Source organism: Pocillopora damicornis, chromosome 8 (assembly GCF_964200805.1).
Source record: "Pocillopora damicornis chromosome 8, jaPocDami1.2, whole genome shotgun sequence".
Classification (NCBI taxonomy): domain Eukaryota; kingdom Metazoa; phylum Cnidaria; class Anthozoa; order Scleractinia; family Pocilloporidae; genus Pocillopora; species Pocillopora damicornis.
Window position 1 is genome coordinate 3,105,144 of NC_142677.1, and position 19,542 is coordinate 3,124,685.

The 19,542-nt window shown below is 38.1% G+C and overlaps 2 protein-coding genes across 2 annotated transcripts; one reads left to right on the forward strand and one right to left on the reverse strand.

The window, feature by feature from the left end:
* The first annotated feature begins 13 nt into the window (after positions 1-13).
* On the forward strand, positions 14-9,227 carry LOC113680489 (MORN repeat-containing protein 1). The gene is made up of 13 exons (XM_027197519.2): positions 14-200; positions 300-371; positions 598-807; positions 1,688-1,778; positions 2,505-2,592; positions 3,369-3,465; positions 3,800-3,910; positions 4,503-4,605; positions 5,490-5,661; positions 5,877-6,027; positions 6,843-7,047; positions 7,541-7,728; positions 8,117-9,227. Exons 1-13 carry the CDS (start codon positions 122-124, stop codon positions 8,248-8,250), a joined length of 1,701 nt encoding a protein of 566 aa, XP_027053320.2. The 5' UTR covers positions 14-121; the 3' UTR covers positions 8,251-9,227.
* On the reverse strand, positions 9,009-19,541 carry LOC113680490 (dnaJ homolog subfamily C member 16). The gene is made up of 12 exons (XM_027197520.2): positions 19,265-19,541; positions 18,717-18,783; positions 17,462-17,717; positions 16,282-16,520; positions 15,259-15,519; positions 14,768-14,898; positions 13,812-14,016; positions 12,868-13,059; positions 11,657-11,724; positions 11,038-11,118; positions 10,459-10,692; positions 9,009-10,087 (listed from the first exon to the last, which is right to left on the reverse strand). Exons 1-12 carry the CDS (start codon positions 19,420-19,422, stop codon positions 9,703-9,705), a joined length of 2,277 nt encoding a protein of 758 aa, XP_027053321.2. The 5' UTR covers positions 19,423-19,541; the 3' UTR covers positions 9,009-9,702.
* Position 19,542: the final 1 nt, after the last annotated feature.

Genomic DNA, 19,542 nt, shown 5'->3' on the forward strand with positions numbered 1-19,542 from the left:
CGTGTGCGCCTGTGCGCTTAGCAACCACTCCAAAACAAAGATGGCGGATCGATTGCTTGGATTCCTGTAAACAATCTGCAACATGGCAAAATAAAGTTTGCTTACTAATTTATTGCAGAAAATGGCAACTTTGTTGAACACCACAACATCTAAAGGAGCAGGAAATTACATCGGCGAAACCAAAAAGCAGCTCAGAGATGGTAAAAACGTTCGCTTTTTATCCCTTTAATTTTACCAAGAGCTACACGAAACATCAACAATCACGATTTATTTTCTAATTATGTTATGCTATTTTTAAGGATTTGGAGTATACAATTATTCCAACAAGTTCTTCAGATACGAGGGGGAATGGAGCAAAGGGAAGAAACATGGTAGGATTTAACTGAATAAATCATTATGTTAACCTTTTTTACAGTACGTACATGGATACAAATAAGCTTGTTTCTCAAAATTTGGGTTTTTATTACACCTTTTTCGGTGGATTTAAATACAATATAGATTTCCCTAAGTCTTTAACTGTTAAAAAATTCAAATAAATTGATGATCACGCAATTATTCAAATGGTATTCTGAAAATATACTTCTAAATCTTTTGAAGGTCATGGTAAGCTTGTGATGGCTGATGGCAGCTTCTATGAAGGACAGTTCATTGACGGGGAAATCCAGGGGCATGGATTCCGCCGCTGGGCCAGTACAGGGAATGAATATACTGGACAGTTTGTTAAAGGTGAACTGAATGGCCATGGAGTAATGGTATATGGCGATGGATCACGATATGAAGGAGAATGGATTGAAAATCGGCGGGAAGGTAAATCTATAGTTCGTATAGTGTGATCGTCTGGGTGAGTGTAGTTCTGAAAAGAACTGTTGTTGGTGACTGACATTTCGACTACCTGTGCGGAAGTCATCTTCAGAGTCAAGTGATCTTCAGAGTCAAGTGATCTTCAGAGTCAAGTGAAGAGTAGTTGTCAGTCGATTATGTTATAAAGTCTGGTCTGTTGAACTTGATTGGTCTGTTTAGCCATGATGTGATTGGCTGGAAGACTCGTGCAGAGTTTGTTAACAGTCATTGGTTGGTTTTGATCCGTACCTCCGCACAGGTAGTCAAAACGTCAGTCACCAACAACAGTTCTTTTCAGAACTACACTCACTCAGACGATCACACTATACGAACTACTGATACTCCTAGGTTCAAACCATTTACTTTAATAAGGTAAATCTAATATGATAAGATGAATCATATATGGATTTTGCTTGGTTCTTCTTATGACCTATTGGAGGAAAGACGCAAAGATGATGTCACCATCCTTTTCCTTTTTATATGAAACAAACAGATTCCATGTTGCCCTGGGTTTGTTCAGTCACTGTCACTAATAGATCACAGAAGATATCAAATTGTAGTGAGAACATGTGTGATACACTTGGTTGTACCTCATTTACCATTTATTTTGTTCTTATCACATTTTGATGTCATCTGTGATCTATTACTGGACAGATACACATGCAAAATGGAATCTTTTGTTAAACTGATACTTAGTAATGAGTTTCTAGTTAATGATGATTTTCATCTCTGAAGTAGATTCTCGAACCTTATCAATTAATTATCATCAATTCTTGATCTGCAGTGTATACAGAAAGAATTGCTCAGAATTCACCGTCTCTCCCATTCTATCAATTTTTTATTACAGGAGAAGGTAAACTTACCAACAAAGATGGATCTATCTATGAGGGATCTTTCCACAAACACAGAAGACATGGTGAAGGAAAATGGATCCTAAGGTTTGACAATGCTAATGCAAACATAGTGAAAATTAACCCTGTGACCTCTTAGAGTGACTAATATATAATTTCTCCCTGTAATATCACCCCTAAATCAAACATTAAAGTTATGAGAATAAGGAAATGATCACATACTAAAGAAGTTCTTGATGGGTTAAGAATTTCTCCTTGTCAGTGCCTTAAGAGATGCATGCAGAACACTATAGAGAATATGCATACTGATGTTAGGGTGTTAATAGTTAAATGTTTCTTTTAACCAGCTTATCTTGCGAAAGATAAACTGCTAAAAATCATTGTCTTGAGTAATTGTTAGTAATAGGTAATCTTGGACTTTTCAAATGAGTTTCATCAATATACTTGGCTAAAAGATAGAAACCCAGTTTGTTACAAATTTGGGAGGAGAAAACAGATATTTCTTCTCATAAAAACAGTGCACTTCATAACCAAATAACTAATTATGAAACAGATTAAATCAGTCTATAACTCCTTGGATCTGGTTGTTAATTCCCCCCTTTAGCTGCCACACATTGCCTTGTAAATAAGTTATGAGAATTTGGATTAAGTTAGATTGAGAAAACAACTTCTACTTGATAAATCTGAGTATTCTTATTACCTTGTTTTCTGGATATTGTATGGATATTGTTGGGAGAACTTACATATTAATCAATTCTTGTGCATATTGGAGAAAATGTTGCAATTTCGTACTTTTCTCTTTAATGTTTACAGCGATGGTGATGTTTATGAAGGAGACTGGGTCAATGATTTGCGCCAAGGACATGGAATCATGAAATTTGTGGATGGAACTATTTATGGGGTCCGTAAAAAAAAATTTTTTCCCCTACCTGTGGTTGAAATTTTCATAATTGTTAAAAAATTCCAACAAATGCTGCTCTCAATAAAATGCCATGGATAAAAGAAAAATTACCAAAAAGAACCCCCTCTTCCTTCCCTAACTGAATGCTTCATTTGATCAGAAGAACGGGAAGAGTGAATTATGTTTCAGAATATGCAGTCAGAGTTTTCATTATGGCTTCAAATCTGAATATAAAATAGTCCAGACCCTTGCAATTTGGTAGAGAGGAGAATTTTGCACTGACAGCAGTTAAAGAATTCTTCAATATCTGATGCTTTATGAAAAATTGGCACTGTTGATCTTACCTACATTGTATGGTTTGAGAATATAGCAAATGTGTTTGTAATAAGGACAATGTGATGCAGTAGATACAAATGATTTTTGTTAACATATTTCCCAAATACCATGCAACAAAATTTGCATTTATCTATTCCAAATTGCTTCTATGGGTCTTAATTCAATATCAGATCGCAGATGATATCCAAATGTGGTAAGCACAAAAGAGTGACAAACAATTGAGGCACAGCTAAGTATTTCACATGACAGGTGTTCATGCCACATTTTGACGTCATCTGAGATTTTTATTGTACAGACCCACAGCAACATGGAATCTGTTTGGCTGCCTTTTATGATAAAAATGCTAAAGGCTGTTAATGGTGACATCATCTATTCCTGGACATGTTGACTAAAGGCTTATTATATTTTAATTTTCACATACTTTGTACCATCTCATACAGGGTCAGTGGTGGGGAGATGTTTTCAATGGTGAAGGATCAATGTTTCACAATTCTGGTGTCTCATATGAAGGAATGTGGGTTAATGGCAGACCTGAAGGTAAAGATTCTAAAAAACTGTTAAACCTTTAACTCCAGAGGTAACAAAGATGTAACTTCTCTGTACAATATCTATACATTATCCTGCAAACATGTAATGAGAATATGCAAACTTATCAGGTAGAGGTTGCTATCTTGATCTACTAGTAACACCAAATTCTTGTTAATAATTTACAAGAAAATCTGTAGCAGGTAGAGGAGAGAATTGACAATCACATTTTAGAAGTGAAAGAGTTAGTCAATATCCCTATGCTTAGTGAGCCAATAAAAATATGAATTTTTAAAATGAATTTAGCGTTAACCACAAAATGTGAATGAAATATTTTTGATTTTAGTGGAGACAGTGCAGATCCGTATAACTGGAGATGATCATTTGGAATTCACACAAGGAAGACCATTTGGATTTGAAGTTGAGTGTGTCACAGCTGAAGGGGAACCAACAAATGGTTAGAATTTAATGTTAATGGGATATAAAACAACATTGACTAAAATTTATGTCATTTTTGCTATTAGATACATTAACCTCCCAACCCCTCGGAGTAACCAGTATTTAATTTCACCCTGCAGTGTTACCCCTGAATTACACATTAACCCTTTAACTCTCAGATCATATTTGTAATTCTCCTTACTGTCAACCATACAATTCTTACAATGTTTGTTCTGAGAATTTAGTATTGGATCAACTAATTATCCCCAAATTTATATTTTCTTTATTCTCATCAATATCTGGTTGATGTTGTATTGATCTTGTAAGGAGAAATTCTGTCTTGGTCACTCATGGGAGTTAAAGGGTTAAAGGTCATGAGAAGACAGAAAATGATCATCAACTGGAGAAGATCTTGATTGGTAAACAAATCAAGATACAGCGGTGATCATTTTCTTTATTCTCATGACCTTAATGTTTGATTCAGAGGTGATACTATAAGGAGAAACTAGATGCTAATCACTCTTTGGGGTCAAAGCCCCTTAATCGTGCTACAGATATATTCATTTGAATTTAAAGTAGAATTATTGAGAAAGAAACAAATTTTGTTTCAGAGGAAGGACGCTTGCTGCAGGTTACAGCTGGAATAAGAGTTTCAACTGGAAGAAAATCAGAGGGTGGCAGTGAAAGTGACCTTGATACAGTTATGACGCCATTGTAAGTGTGAAACAAGAGCCCTTAACCCTTTACACCCTAACATCAGTATTCAGATTCTCCTTAGTCTTGACTATACATTTCCTTTGGTACTGACAAAGAGAATTTGTTTAATGATCAAAGCTTCTTAGGTTGATGATCATTTCTTTAATTCTCATGATCCTAATGTATGATTTTGCACTATTGTTGTAAGGAGAAATTAGATGCTGGTCACTTTAAGGGTTTTAGGGGTTAAATGGTAAATGTTTCTTGATGAAATATAATTTCTGTGGTTCAAATTTTTTTCTAGCGTGTGTGTGTGTTTATTTAAACATCAGGTTGATTTTTTATTTTCCTTTGTTTTAAATGATGATGACAGATATCTATCTTTTAAAAGAAAAATGAAATTAAAACTGGTTAAACAAATTAGATGAATGATGAATTTGAATCATTGGCAATGAAATTCTGTAGACATTTTTATCTGATCCCTTTTGAAAACTTTTCTTTCAATTTTAAAACTCTGATGTATGGCCATGAGTTGAGCCTGCTTTTTTAGACCCTTTTTAGTGGAAGGAGGGTGAAAAACCATGCCCCCAAAATGGCTGGAAATGGAGCGTAGTTCAATACAGTCTGTGAGGAGGCCTTCTTTATTAGCCTTGCAGGATGCCGGATGCTTGCAGGAAGCTTTTAGATGGGTCAGGAAGAGGTTGGCAGGGGGTCTGTCGCCTCATTATCAGTGCTTAACCCTTTGTAGGCCTCTTGTTGGTTTGCATTGCCCAGGCCTCATACTTTCTCAAAGGCAAAGAGACACTTATGCTGTAGTTCTGATAATGATGGCCTGCTTGCATGCTGACTTCAAGACATTTCTTTGACCTTTTTTAAATATATTTTGTTTTCTTTTAATTTAGTGGATTTGAAATAGAGCCATACCCCTTAACAGAAATGCTTGGAGAGATAGCATCAAGTGAATCTGTGTTCCCAGGAGCTGCCTCACAATCCCCAAGTGTTATGTCCAGCAGACCTGTCCAAGCATCACCGCCAAATGCAGAGGAAATTTCCAAACCCATGGAAAATATACAGGTAAATACACTCTAAATTGTTACACGACCTATTACCCAGACCTTACTCATGTTTTTCACTACTTTGAAACTATTGCACCTTGTTTTAATAACTGAACACCTGAATCTTGATCCACAAATCTAAAGATACAAATGGCATTACATTTCCAGAAACTTCAAGAGCTCCCTATAAGTGTTTTTTAATGAAGTGTTTTAAAGGTGTTTTCCTGTTGCTAGGTAACTGATATGTCTGATGTTGGAGATAAGGATGGCTCATTTGTTGAGGCTCATGGTGAATTGCCGAGCAGAACAGCTGCACCATCTCAAGCTAGCACCATGATGCCAGCGAGCTATGACAAGAATACAACTACTCAAGGAGATGGGTCATGTAAGGGGATTTCTTTTGTATGGGGTTATCTTCAATTGGGTGTTTAAAATAGCCCAGGGTTGTACTGTTTTGCTTCATGTGATTAGCCTGCAGAACAAGCGTCCATTTCTTCTTTTTTTCAGACAAACATAGGCAAGCGCGCGGCGAGCGAAAGGAACGAGGGACACGCGCGAAGGGCGGGGGATACACGCAAGGAAAAGATCTTCTTTTTTTCATCATCTGCCAGCTATTGTGTGACTGGTCAAGAAAACTTTATAATGTTTCTCTAGCACATGACTTAATAATAATATAATAATAATGGCAAAAATATTTATTGATTTGTATTGCGCAAATATTAATTCAGGAAAGAAGTTTTCATCTGCTCACAGAAATTTTCATTTGCGCGTGACTTGCCCTTTGCACATGACTTGCCCTTTGCACATGACTTGCCCTTTGCGCGTGACTCTCGCAAAGCACGTACTTGCACTTGCCTGAAAAACGCAAAGAAATGAAAGGAAAAAAAGAGCTTTCACCTCTTATAGGGGTAAATGTCGATAGTCATTTCGAATGCAGTTCTGAATTTGCTTAATCTTCCTTGCTAGAGTTTGCCATATGACTGAAATATGGAGTACGAGCAGGCTTTTAATGTAGGCGAGTGATTTTGCCCGCAAGAAAGTTTAAAAGGCCTTGGTCTTGCACTAATAATGGGTGTCAGATCCCTCGCCGGTCTCTTGCCTGCTCGCGTGCCGCAGCATAACAACGAGGCCCTGCTCAAAGGCTAATGAAAGTGTTTATTTTGTTTGTTTGCTTATTTGTTTGTTTGTTTTCATACTCAGCTGATCCTGGTGTTCTTATGGTTCCTCCGGTGGCAGTTCTCCCTCCTCCTGTTTCTCCCGTGCGCACTACAGCAGGGAAAGCATTGTTTGAAAATCTCTACATCCCACCCCTCCCCCCTGGGGTGAAACCCTTAAACAGTTTTGCTTCTCTACAGGCATCCCCGCCGTCTGAAATGCAAGCGGGCGTAAAATTCGCAGATACAAAGTACGTTAGATACTTCCTCTTGAGAAAATCTTTAAGAAAAGCTTTGGTGTTCCCTACCGCGCCTAATACTTAGTTTAAAAACTTAAAACCTAGCGAATTCAAATCTAAAACCATCATAATTTGATCACTCGCGTTTCCCGCGTTTCCTTAGCCTCGCTTACAGCCATTTTAGATTTTTACAGCAGTGGGAGGATGGGGAAAAAAAGCAATTTGTACCAAGGGGGCGAGTGACGGTCAAAAGGAATGAGAGGAGAGGGGTGGGGCAATTTCTTTTTTTTTTTTATAGCGCTTTTCACGAGAACTATCGTAGTACTTGTATAGGGATATTGTGAAAATCTGAAATCTACTTAAAGATCACTTTTAAGTTTTTAATTCGCAATCCTTGCTAATCGATCTTCCTTGGCCGTAGTGGTTTATGGTTCCCATTTTGATATCGAAATAGTATTTTATACTTTCTGGGAGAAAATCGTAACGTAGCTTCCATTTATTTCAGATCAAAGGACAAGCGTAGTCCTTTACTGAACGCGAACTTGCTCAAAGTTGTCAACCGAAGTGTTCCCTCGTCGGCAGTTTCAGACGGAAGGAAGAAGAAAGAAGCCTTAGCTGATGTGGTGGACAAAGTAGACGGGAAAAGGAAGAAGGAGAAGAAAGAGGAAAAAGATGACAAATTTTGTAAACCTGGTTAGTTAAATGGCCTCGTCTCCGGTTCTACAGAGCTTTTTTCAATGAAGTTTATTCTTTTAAAAAAAGACAGCTAATTGAAAGTGATTACAATAACACACCGACCAATAAGAAGATAGGAAATATCTCAGAACCAATGAGGACTCAGAGGAAAAAACCGCGGGAAAAAGCGGGTGACCAAGTCGCGGTCGGTTTTAGCTTTGCATCTGATTGGTTGAAATGGTGGCGGGTTTTTTTCTTAGACCAATCACAGAGCGTAGTTACGCGCGACGAACCAACACCGGTAACGCTTCATTTTTAATAGTTACCTAACATTCTTTTTTTCTAGTCTGGCTCCAGGTTTCTGTAAAACGGTGAAGAGACTATTTTTCTTTTTGCCTTTCCACAGGTGACTATGTAGTAATCGTTGAAGACGTAACATCGCCACCATTCCTCGACGTCACGCTAACTCCCGCGTTTCTTCACGTCAAAGTCACCCAGAAGAAAAGAGCGCAAAGTAAAAGAGAATCGAGAAGAAACTAAATCAAACAATTTATGGATGCACGTTTTGTAGGAAGGTTATAACTTATTGAATTTTGAGCTTTCTGCTCGTGGCTTCGTGTGGATCACAAAGAGTGGATAATAACACACCAATAATGGTGATGAGGAGAAGGGGAAAAACAACCAGTGGAGCGGGGAACTTTTCTGGAGGAGGTGGAAAGTTAAGGGGCTCCCTCACCCCTCCCCTTCCCCCCCAAGATATTTAACTAGTTCACTTAAAAACTGAAATCGTTTGTCTTGCGACTAAAATGTCAAAATGTTGTCATCATTTTCCGCGCGTCGAGTTTCGAGCTAAACGGTCTCAAAACATTCCTCTTATGGAGTAATTGAAAAATGGCTCTTTGGAAACTGCCTACAAAGATTCCAAAGTGCACCAGTAGTTTTATCTGAACAGTTGTTACGTCTACATGAATTAAACTCCAGGCAGGTCGTCGTTTACTTTTCAGCCCGAGTAGCAAAGCCGTGAAAAACTTGCCCAGGCTACACATCAGTGCAGTCAGGTACTAACTATTTACACCCTAACATCAGTATGCATATTCTCCATACTGTTCGCTATACACCTTCGATGGTACTGACAAGGAGAATTTGGTCAATCAAGAACTTTAGAAGTTTGCGATCATTTCCTTTATTCTCCTGACCTTAACGTGCGATTCAGGGGTGATATCGTATGGAAAAAATAAGAAGCTAATCACTCGTAGGGTTTAAAGGATTATAAGTCACAAGGGACTTGTCACTCCTAATTTTGCGACTTCACGATGTCGTCCAGTTTCACGTCTCTTTCCAAAGTTTTATTTTTCTGTACATTCGTATCTTTACATCATTCAATCAGTTGTCAAACCTTGTACAGGCACATAACAGACACAAGTACTTGAACTTAATTTATTCTGTACATTTGATTTATTAAAAAAAACTTCTCACTTGAGGCTTAAAAACCTCTAAATAAATATCTTGGGTTCAAATTTTTGTTCTTCCGAGTGACATTATTTCTGTAAACTGTTTATTGTTTAAAAAGGATTAGAGAGATTTCCACAAAACTTTCCCCGACAGGAGATCGTCTGGACATCTCCGAAATCTTAAGTTATCAATAGAGATGGCTACCATTATGAGTTGGGCCTGTGGGATCCAGTCTCTTTGCTAGACCCTCCCTTAGCGTAAGGGTAATGGTGAGCAAGCAAGTGACATCTCTATCGTGGAAAGTAGTTAGTAGACTGATTTAGTAACAAAATCGAGGAATAAGGATGCAACAGTTCGTTGGTGTTTGAGAATACGACAACTGAGGCTGAAAACGCCAAGTGCGCGAGTTTTCTTTAGTAATTACGTAGACATAAAGCAAAAAGTGGCCGAGCGATTTTTCGTCATTTTCAAGGTCTGACTGCACTTTTTGAATCCTAGGGCGATTACTCATAAATGCTCTTAGCTACTTGCTAAGAACCCCTAGTCGGTAAATCTCGGCCATTCGACGACTCGTTTTCTGTCCACCATTCCGTCGCAAAATCTCTCTAACCAATGTACTAACTGTGTTCGAATCGATCTACTCAAAACTTTTTGCCGTTTTCTCTCGTATTCCGTTATTCCATCTTCGTTAGCATCCGTATCGCTATCACTATCATCAAATCCCATTAAGTCTCCTCCTTGCCTCTTGAAGAAGGCTCCCTCAGAAAGGTCAGACGGTTTGAAGACAGACAAGTATTTCTTGTAGCCGTTTAAGGCGAGAACAATTCCAGGATTCACTTCACCAAACTTGTCCACATCCAGAATCTCGGCACACCACGCAAGGTTGTCAGTTATTGAAAGCCAGGTGAATCTAAAATTTGGGTTTCTGACAGAAATAAAACAAACAAACAAAAAATCAGGTAAATTTCTTAACTCAAAACTGCAAACAAGCAAACCCTCTTCGAGAAATCGCGGGCGACTACGTCGCGATTGGTTTCAGTTTTGAATCTAATTGTTGAGAAGGTAGCGCAAGTTTTCTGGACCAATCACAACGAAGGGATATATCACAACCAGCCAATGAGAACAACTCAAACTTAAGACCAGCACACTAACTCCTGCGCGGGAAAACGTGAGCAGCCAAGCCGCGATTGGTTTCATTTTTTAATCTGATTGGTTTAGAGGGAAGTACAGATTTTTTTGACCAATCACAGAGGGAGGTGATGGAAAACCTATCAAATCTAGTTGCTATAAACATACCCGCTGTGAGGATAAACCACATCGGCAAACGCTTGAATTAGAGGCAGCTTTACTACCTCTCGTGCAGAGGTAGCATCAACCAGCAGAGTAAACGTGATTTGGCCCCGAGGGGCATCCCTGATTAGGGTCTTTTCGGTGCTGTGGTCCAAACGAAGGAGGCCTAAGACTGACTCGCTTTCTGGGGGTCTCTGGTTCTTCTGAGAGGACCCTTTGTACACCCTATTTATTGGCTCACTATAGAAATTGTAAAAATTTGGATTAAAAGTCTAACTTGTAGTGTTAGCGTACTTTTGGCAAGCGAGCGCTCAGCATTCCTTCGTGAACAGTTACGTTGGCATCTTGAATTTCAAAAGTAGAGGAAGTTTGGAAGAAGAAGAAAGTTCTACCAGGGCAGTTGAGCGATAGGCTAAATCTTGATAGCAGGGAGCGGGAGGAGCAAAACAAATCCTCGCATTTGCTCTTATCCTCCTCTCTTCGTCGACTCTCACCTTACATTAAACATGATGGGCAGGTGAACGATCGCGAACTTGCAACGCTTGCTCATTCTGGGAGAGTAGAGCTAAATGAATCATTACTTACTTCGCACTGGGAAGTAAAACACTGAAAACCAGAATGACTCCCAATCCACACAACAAGGAAAACAAGGAAATGGTTTCCCTCCTGAAAGAAAATGTAACGAAACAGATCAACATAATAAAAAATTGAAAATGAAACGACGTTCCTAAAATAACATAACAAAGAAGAAACAATTACCCCAGACGACATTTCAATACAAAGTCTATTTAACATGCATATCGTAAAATCCGACTTAAATATTCTTAATCAACAAAGATATCTAGAAGTTTCACCTCCGTGCGAGTTCGCCCCTTAACACCTTTGCGAGTTTGCCCCCCACCTCCCGCTAACAAACAAGTTCGCCCTTCGCGGTAAAACAAGTTCGCCCCCCGCAGCAAAACAAGTTCGCCCCCCACTTCCACGGCAAACAAGTTTTCCCCCCGCTGCAAAAAACTTGGCCCCAGCTGCAAAACAACTTTGCTTATAAAAGTCTATCAAATTAAGACGAGTTAACGTATCGTACAGCTTCCACCCACCACTCCACCCAGTTCTATTGCCATCACTTACTACCGTTTGTATTTTTGGTTCCTAGATGACGCCGTGTAACTCAGCGCAAAACGTAAAAATACTGACTAAAACTTACCGATACAAAGACGATTTCACGAAGTAATAGGCATCTGAACACCAGCTGAACAACAAAGATAGGAGTCCCTTGGAATAAAAAAAGAACAAAAAAGTTGCTCCCATTGTCATAAATCCAAACGAAGACAGAGCACCATTTTTTCCTTTCTTTCATGCGCGAGAAATCAATTTTCATCTACTCTTCTTTTTCTGGATATAAGCATTTCTCTTGTTGGTGTTGTTTTTTTCTTTTTTCTTTATTGAGAAGATGTCGTGGTCCGTTGTAAAGCATTGAAGAGAGAGCGTTAAAGAAGAAGAGGAGCAGATGAAAACTGATGTCTCTTTACCTGTGACTAATTATATGTGCCTATAGATGATATTCCATCCCTGCCCTTGATTTACAAGCGTATGGCATCTTAGTTATCACACTTTTTGTTTATTTAAAAGAGTAAAAAATCAGAAATCATGAAAACATAACGAAATCATCTGAAGGCATATCATACTTATTCCATTAAGCTTTTTTTTGTACTGAAACTCTACCTTGCCCAACTAAGTACAGAGTGGTTGATGTTTCTAACTGATTTGCATAACAGCATACCAGCCACATTTTGATTATTGCAGCGTTGTTCGAGGCAACTGCGGCATTGGCCTATCGGAGAAACTACAAAAGCTCCAAAACCGTTCAGCCAGTATTTTATTGTATGCAAGCCACGAGAACGATCTTGACGAGCTGTTCCATGCAATCGTTTGGCGAAAGACTAGTAGCTACGTCTGTTATAGTGAACAAGATTTTATATGGATCGACCCCTGAATATTTTCAATCTCGAAATGATATAACTTTATGCCAACTGATGAATTCTGAGAATAAACTGGCTGTGTTGCTATTTTCTGGAACGGCCGCGAACTCCGATCACCAGTTATGTACAGCAAATTTAAAAATGAACTACGTCATTATAGCTTTTGAATGGGACACGGCATCTTAGAAAAGCGGATTTGATGATATGATAGATTTTTTGTTCTTATCATAAGTCAGTTAGTTTAGATAGGCAGAATCACATTTTTTTTATTCTCTTAGATTGTGCTGAAGGATTTTACCTTGTATAAATATCTATCTAGCACAACAATTTTTCTTTGGGGTGGGGAAGGTGGAGGAATTATCAAAGGGAGAGGGGTCGGGTTAGTGGAACATTTGGGGTATATACATGTACGTAATGTTTGTGCAAGTGTACTCACTGGCGCATGCTCATTGTAGATCCGTGGAATACTTGAAGTATATCGCAACTTGCCCTCTCCAGACAGTAGATCTTCCAGCATAACAGACAGCCGAGCCTTGGTCAGCGGCTCTTCTGACTCATTCACACACCACCCCCCTGGAAGCCAGTCGTATCTGACTTGCTTTTGACCTTTGTTCCAGAGAACTATGACCTTAAGTTTAGAAAATAAGATCATTAATCCATGAGACATCAAGAGACATCATAACAGATGTCACGATTTAACGGTAAACGTAGCTAGCTCTAAATTAAGAGACAAATGGTTAAAGGGGGTAAGTTTCTAAAGAAACTGTGGTGCTGCGTCGGTGGGAGAGTATAACAGGGTAATTTAGTATTATTAACTGAGTTGATAACGTAAATCGGTCACCGCAAAGATTTTCAAAGCTAACGTTTCGAGCGTTAGCCCTTCGTCAGAGGTCTGGGTATGAGCCGTGCTGGGGATTGCCATGAAACCTTGTTCCAAGGCTCCCTCTTCTTCCCACACCCTCCAAGTTCCCAGAAGGGGTAGGGAGAGTTTATGGGAGGTAAACTATCGACAACTCACACTATAAAAAGTAACTTCCTCTATATGTCTTTTGGAGCAATTTCCAATAGGTTATGGAAAGTGATCCTGATATAAGTATCACCGACCCATTCAGCTGTGCCACGTGTACCACGTTTTTCCTTCTTATCACACTTTGCTTGCCATCTGTGATCTATTTAAAAAATAGATTCCAAGTTGCCGTGCGTCTGTTCAGTAATAGATCACAGATGACGTCAAAATGTGGTAAGAACAAAAAATTGGCACACGAGGCGCAGCCGAGTGTGTCACTGATGTCACAGACGCACGGCAACTTGGAATCTATTTGTTAAACACAGCTAGTAACGTGGAGTCTCTTTGTTAAGTTTACAATTGGTCATTTTTACCTTTGATGCTGTTTTATTCTCAGCGCAACTATCAGCCTTCACCCCATCTTTAAACTCTTCTACTAGATCTCTCTGCACATCTTCGTATATATACAAAAATTTCAACCGCCTCTCGGAGAGGTGTTTTTTATCTGTTGCAAACAACCTCAGAGCAAGCTTCTCTTTGTCATTTTGGCCTTGTTTAGTAAACAGAACGACACACAGCCTGAAAGATGAATAAAGGAGGTAAGTTTCTAAAGAAACTGTGGTGCTGTGTCGGTGGGAGAGTATAACAGGGTAATTTGGTTTTATCGACTGAGTTGATAACGTAAATTGGCCTCTGTAAAGAGTTAAAAAGGCCGACGTTTCGAGCGTTTGCCCTTCGTCAGAGCGAAAGGATGAATTGTGGGTTTTGTGTGTATTTATAAGCAAAAAATCGAGCTACGCTATTAGTGGGAACATGGTAACGAGAAAGACAAAAATAAATTTGTCGAATGAAAAGACTTCGTTGATACCGAGGGGATTAAGAGGGCCAATTTGAAAGATAAATTTTTGTTCTGGAGATTTGCCGCTATCCAAACTGCCTTGATGATGGGAATAGCCGCAACGCAAACTTCCATAAGATACTTAGAATGATTGGGAAGATTGAAAGTGTCTAGCGATTGGTTTGGATGCGTCCCTATCAAAGAAATGACGAAGGGCTCGAAACGCTAGCTTCGAAACTCTTTACGGTGGCCAATTTACGCTATTAACTCAGTTTATGATACTAAATTACCTTGCTCATTCTACCATAGGTTGTTTTACGTAGTAACATGAATTTGGAGTGTAGATACATGTATGTTTGTTTTATGATTAAGACACTGAGGGGAATCAAAACCTTTTACATGAACTGTATACACAAAAGCTCTCAAAAACGATTTCCTAACCCTCACTTGAGCTCAACACATTTTCCTGCTTTATTTAGGCAAGCAACTAACCTTCGCTGGGATCTAAACCTCTCCTCAGGACAAAGTTCATCAAATAAAGACCTTGAAGACAGTCTTGGAAGGTGAAGATATTTGTGAGATTCAACTACTTCACGAAGTTTTCCATGCTTGAGCTCAGATGCCTGCAAGTGAAAATTCAAAACAAGTTATGATCTAACTAATTGCTCAATACTATTTATTTTTCAATCATAGATTAAAAAATTATCAACAAAATTTTACTAAGATGTGCAGTTTTCATTGACTAAATTTATCAAAATATTTAAATCATGTTGGAAACCATTTGAAATCTTTCCATGACCTAGTTTCAAGAACTGGTTTTTTTTTTAATGAAGATATGTGAAAAAAAAGACACTGATATTTTGATTTTCAATATGACACCCATTTGATTAAACCCAAATCTCTACTTAAGTCAATAACAAATGACTGATCTTCAAGTTGATGAGAAATGCATATAAAAGAGCTTGTCAACTCTAACTAGTTACCATGACAACCACATCTGGCACAGCCACATCATCCTTAAAGATCAACACTGTTGGTTCCTTAGAGTTCACTCTAAAGCGTTTCCTGAGAGGTTCTGAAGAGCTGTCAGTCAACGATACAAAGCCAAATGACTGTTGTTTGCAGTTGCTGAAAGCCACCAGATGATAAAGGAGTGAAGGATTAGGTTTGGGGGAAAATAGAATCACACTTGGTTTGTTGCTGATGCTTGTCGCCAAGAAAGAATCAAGACTACTGGCTGTAACCTGAAAAGATAATGTGGGGTGGGTTTAGTGCAGAGATCTCTTGGTCTAATCATTACCATGATTGATTAACTAGGAGACTAAGAGACCCTTTCTCGAAAATCCTGCTAGTAGTTACTGATCTCAAAAAGCTGATTGCGGTTTGCCACATTCATATAGGAAAATCCAATATTATATTGAAATCTAAAGAATAAAATTATCAGGGATTCTAAAAGTATATTCTTTTTTTTTAGCTGATAGTAGCACTATCACTGACCCGAGATTCTGAATTCTAATGATAATTTGACCCCTGAGAGTGATTAGCATCTAATTTCTCCATACAATATTACTGCTGAATCACACATTAAGATCACAAGAACAATCATTGACTAAAGAAGCTCTTCGTTATTAACCCTTTAACTCCCAGAAGTGATCAACATGAAACTTCTCCCCATAATATCCTAACATTAACCAGCAAATAGGTAATGAGAATATTCAAACTTATCAAGTAGAAGTTTTTATCTTGATCTAACACCAAATTCTCATTACCACTTCACAGAGAAATGTGTAGCAGCTTAAGGTGAGAATTTATAATTTGAACTTGGGATTTAAAGGGTTAAGCAAATTCTCCTTGTCATAACCTTGGGAAATGTATGAGAAGTATGAGAAGCAGTATGGAGAATATGCCTTTTGATGTTAGGATGTTAAGGTTAACCCTTTCACTCCTGGGAGAGTAAATGAGTTAGGACTTTCTCTGCACAATACCAGTACATAATAAAAATTCACCTTTTCAATTAAGCCACGTGGAAATAACTCCAGTACAAAATCCTTCAAACCCTGCACGGTAACTATTTCATTGTAGAACGCAACTCTTCCATTGATGACACCAATGATCGAGGGCACTCTTCCTGTACCCAATGCATCTGCCAAACGTGGACTCCTATTGACATTGATTATGCCAATTCCCATACCAACTTTCTTTATTTTATTGGATGCTTCTTCCCATATCTCCTCAATTTGTGCACCTTTGATTGAAAGATAATTTTAAAAAGAAAACACAAAGTTATGTGAGTCTACAATGTATTAAGATTAAGGCAATTTTGATTAAAAGATTCTGGGGATCAATATCAGTATCTGGGCAACTGGCCACCTACCCCTCCCCTAACTCAACAACAGTCAATTGATAACAAGTTAGGGTTAATGTTGGGTTAAGGGAGGGGTAGGTGGGCAGTTGCCCAGATACTGATATTGATCCAATTCTGGTATGATTTTTAAACAAAATTTGTTAATTTGTAGTCTGCCAGATACCCTCACAATCAGCACTGCAACACGAGTGTTCTTTCCCCTATGGGAAAGGTTTGTCTGTTGTCTTGTTTTTAAAATAAAAACCACAAGCTATTCTTAATGTACATCCCTCATCATATCATTTGATGGAACAGTAAATTAACACCGCAACTCCCATGAGTGACCGAGACATAATTTCTCCTTACAATATCAATACAACATCAAGCAGACAAGTGACAAGAATAAAGAAAAATATCAATTAAGGGATTGTTAGTTGATCTAATGCCAAGTTCTCCAAGCAATATCATAAGAATTATATCAAAGACAGTAAGGGGAATTACAAATGAGATCTTGGAAGTGAGAGGGTTAAAGTCAAGACATTAGGTGAAGACAAGCTCCAGTGTGTTAACTGGCTCCAAAAACAAGTTACTACAACACAACAAAGGAAGAAGTCACAGAGAAAGTTTGTCTCAGGATACAAGGAATTTTCATGAAAATCTTGTTCTGTGCAATAGAGTGTCATTGTTACAATCAGTCAGATGAATTCACATGTATTCAAACCAGCCACATTAATCAAGAAAATCCTCCACATCACATAAAGAGATTCTTTGCAGTGAGTTTTTACCGCAACATGTCATTGAGATGTGTCATATATTGTATCATGACCTTATAATCAACTTACAAGCAAAACACCAGTCTGAGATAATTTCAATCAAGTAAGGCTTCTCGTAACTCTCTGGTAGGACTGTCTTGTAGTAAAATCTGTAATTAATTTCTCCTGGTTTGGACCAAGAATTTTGAAAAGGCATTCCATTGAAGAAGAAGCTAAACCCACTGTGCGGATCATAAAATGGTTTTCCTTGTGGTCCACCATTGCCTGGCTGTGAGGTGGTTCCAAACATATCAAAATTCCTTTTTTTTTCTTCATCTGACAAAATCTGAAAATCAAAGCCACAGAGATCAGAGTTGGGATACTGGTATATAAACTTTTTTCTCTTTGAGATATCAACATATTTTAACTCTTTAATCTATGAGAGCAAATAATCTCTAAAGAGGCTCTTGATTGTTAAGAAAAAATTCTCCTTGTCAGTACCAGAGGAAATTTATTGAGAAAAATATGGGGTTTATGGATACTAATGTTGGAGTGTGAAAGTTTAAAATAATTTTAAAACTTATGGATAAGTAACCTAAAAATTTCTTTATTAAGCTAGTAATAGACAAGGTAATTTGCACCTGTAATATGATATGGAAAAACTGCATACCTTGTCTAAAACAACTCAGATACCCTAATACCTAGACCCCCAGGCTAGGCTTTTTTTTAATCTAAAGTTGATTATTGCAAATTGTATCAAGGAGCCTTGAGGTTAATCCCAGTATAAATTTTGATTACATTATCATCACTCTCTGGGGGCAAAACTTTTCTTAGGGACTCCTTAACCCTTAAACTCCTATGAGTGACCAAGATAGAATTTCTCATGAATATGAAAGCAATCTTCGCAGTAACGAGCAGTACTTGAGCAGTAGAGAAAATAAGGCCTGAAAAATCTGATGCCTGTATGGGATGATTTTCATATATTTACAGTCATAGAATATCTCCTAAACCCTTTACACCTTAACATCAGAATGCATATTCTTCATACTGTTCTTTATACATTTCCTTAGCTGCTGATGAGGAGAATTTGTTTAACAATCAAGAGCTCCCTTCTCTATTCTTATGACTTTAATGTTTGATTCAAGGGAGTTAATGTAGGGAGAAATTGGATTCTAGTCACTCTTAGGGGTCTAAGGGTTAAAATATCTATACAATATCAAGCAGACAATTGATGAGGATAAAGAAAAACATCAACAGGGGGATTCTTAGTTGATCCAACACCACATTCTCCAAACCAACATCTTAAGAATTATATGACAGACAGTAGAGAGAATTACATCCTCACCTCATTAGCCTCATTGATTTTGATAAACATTTCTTGTGCTGAGGGATCGTTATTCTTGTCTGGGTGCCTAAAGGAAGAAAAAAATTTTTTTTTTAAGATTGCACTACTCCTATATATGTAGCATCAAAAATATAATCTCCCAAACAGTTGCATCTTCTTACACGTAAACTAAAAAAAATTAAGTGATCTTATTTAGTATTATCATGTCAAGAAAGGAAGCCCACAATAATTGATGCCAAAGGCTTTTAGATTTAGCTTCATGAAGTTAAACAATTCCTTTGCTTCTATAGCTCAATTATCTATAACTTGTTGAGGTGCATTCCTCAGGTAGTGTCCCTGGCGCTGATTTATTTCTCCCGTCTGCACTCTTTTGTGTAGTTGGAAATTGAGATTTCTCTACGCATGTGGATCGAATGTAAAAATCATAACAATCGCTTTCAGCTACATAAACACTTTGATTGGATAAACAGATTTGCTCGTCTCGTTTGCTCGAAATGAAACAAATTCCATTCAAAAACAAAGATCTTTAAATTTTCATAAGCATTTACCAGTTCCTCGCCATTTTCTTGTAAGCTCTTTTTATGTCTGCCTGGCTTGCAGAGCGAGTTACACCCAAAATCTTGTACGGATCTTCATCGGGTCCTTGAGCATCCACGCAAAGATAGTAAGGGAAGAAAACCAAAAGCAGTATGAGGTAGTTCCTCATCACCACAACTACGCTTTTCAAGAGCAGATCGGTGGAAATATCGAATGAAAGAAACTTCAGATTACAGTTGCCACTGTGAGTTTTCACTTCTTTCTTTAACCGATGAGGACATCCGCTGAC

Coding starts and splice junctions, on each gene's coding strand:
- LOC113680489 (XM_027197519.2), top strand. CDS start 122: ATGGCAACTTTGTTGAACACCACAACATCTAAAGGAGCAGGAAATTAC. Junction 808..1,687: donor GATTGAAAATCGGCGGGAAG/GTAAATCTATAG, acceptor TTTTTATTACAG/GAGAAGGTAAACTTACCAAC. Junction 2,593..3,368: donor TGGATGGAACTATTTATGGG/GTCCGTAAAAAA, acceptor CATCTCATACAG/GGTCAGTGGTGGGGAGATGT.
- LOC113680490 (XM_027197520.2), bottom strand. CDS start 19,422: ATGAGGAACTACCTCATACTGCTTTTGGTTTTCTTCCCTTACTATCTT. Junction 13,060..13,811: donor AGAATAAAACAGCATCAAAG/GTAAAAATGACC, acceptor TCTAAACTTAAG/GTCATAGTTCTCTGGAACAA. Junction 11,725..12,867: donor TCTACAATGAGCATGCGCCA/GTGAGTACACTT, acceptor TTTTATTCCAAG/GGACTCCTATCTTTGTTGTT.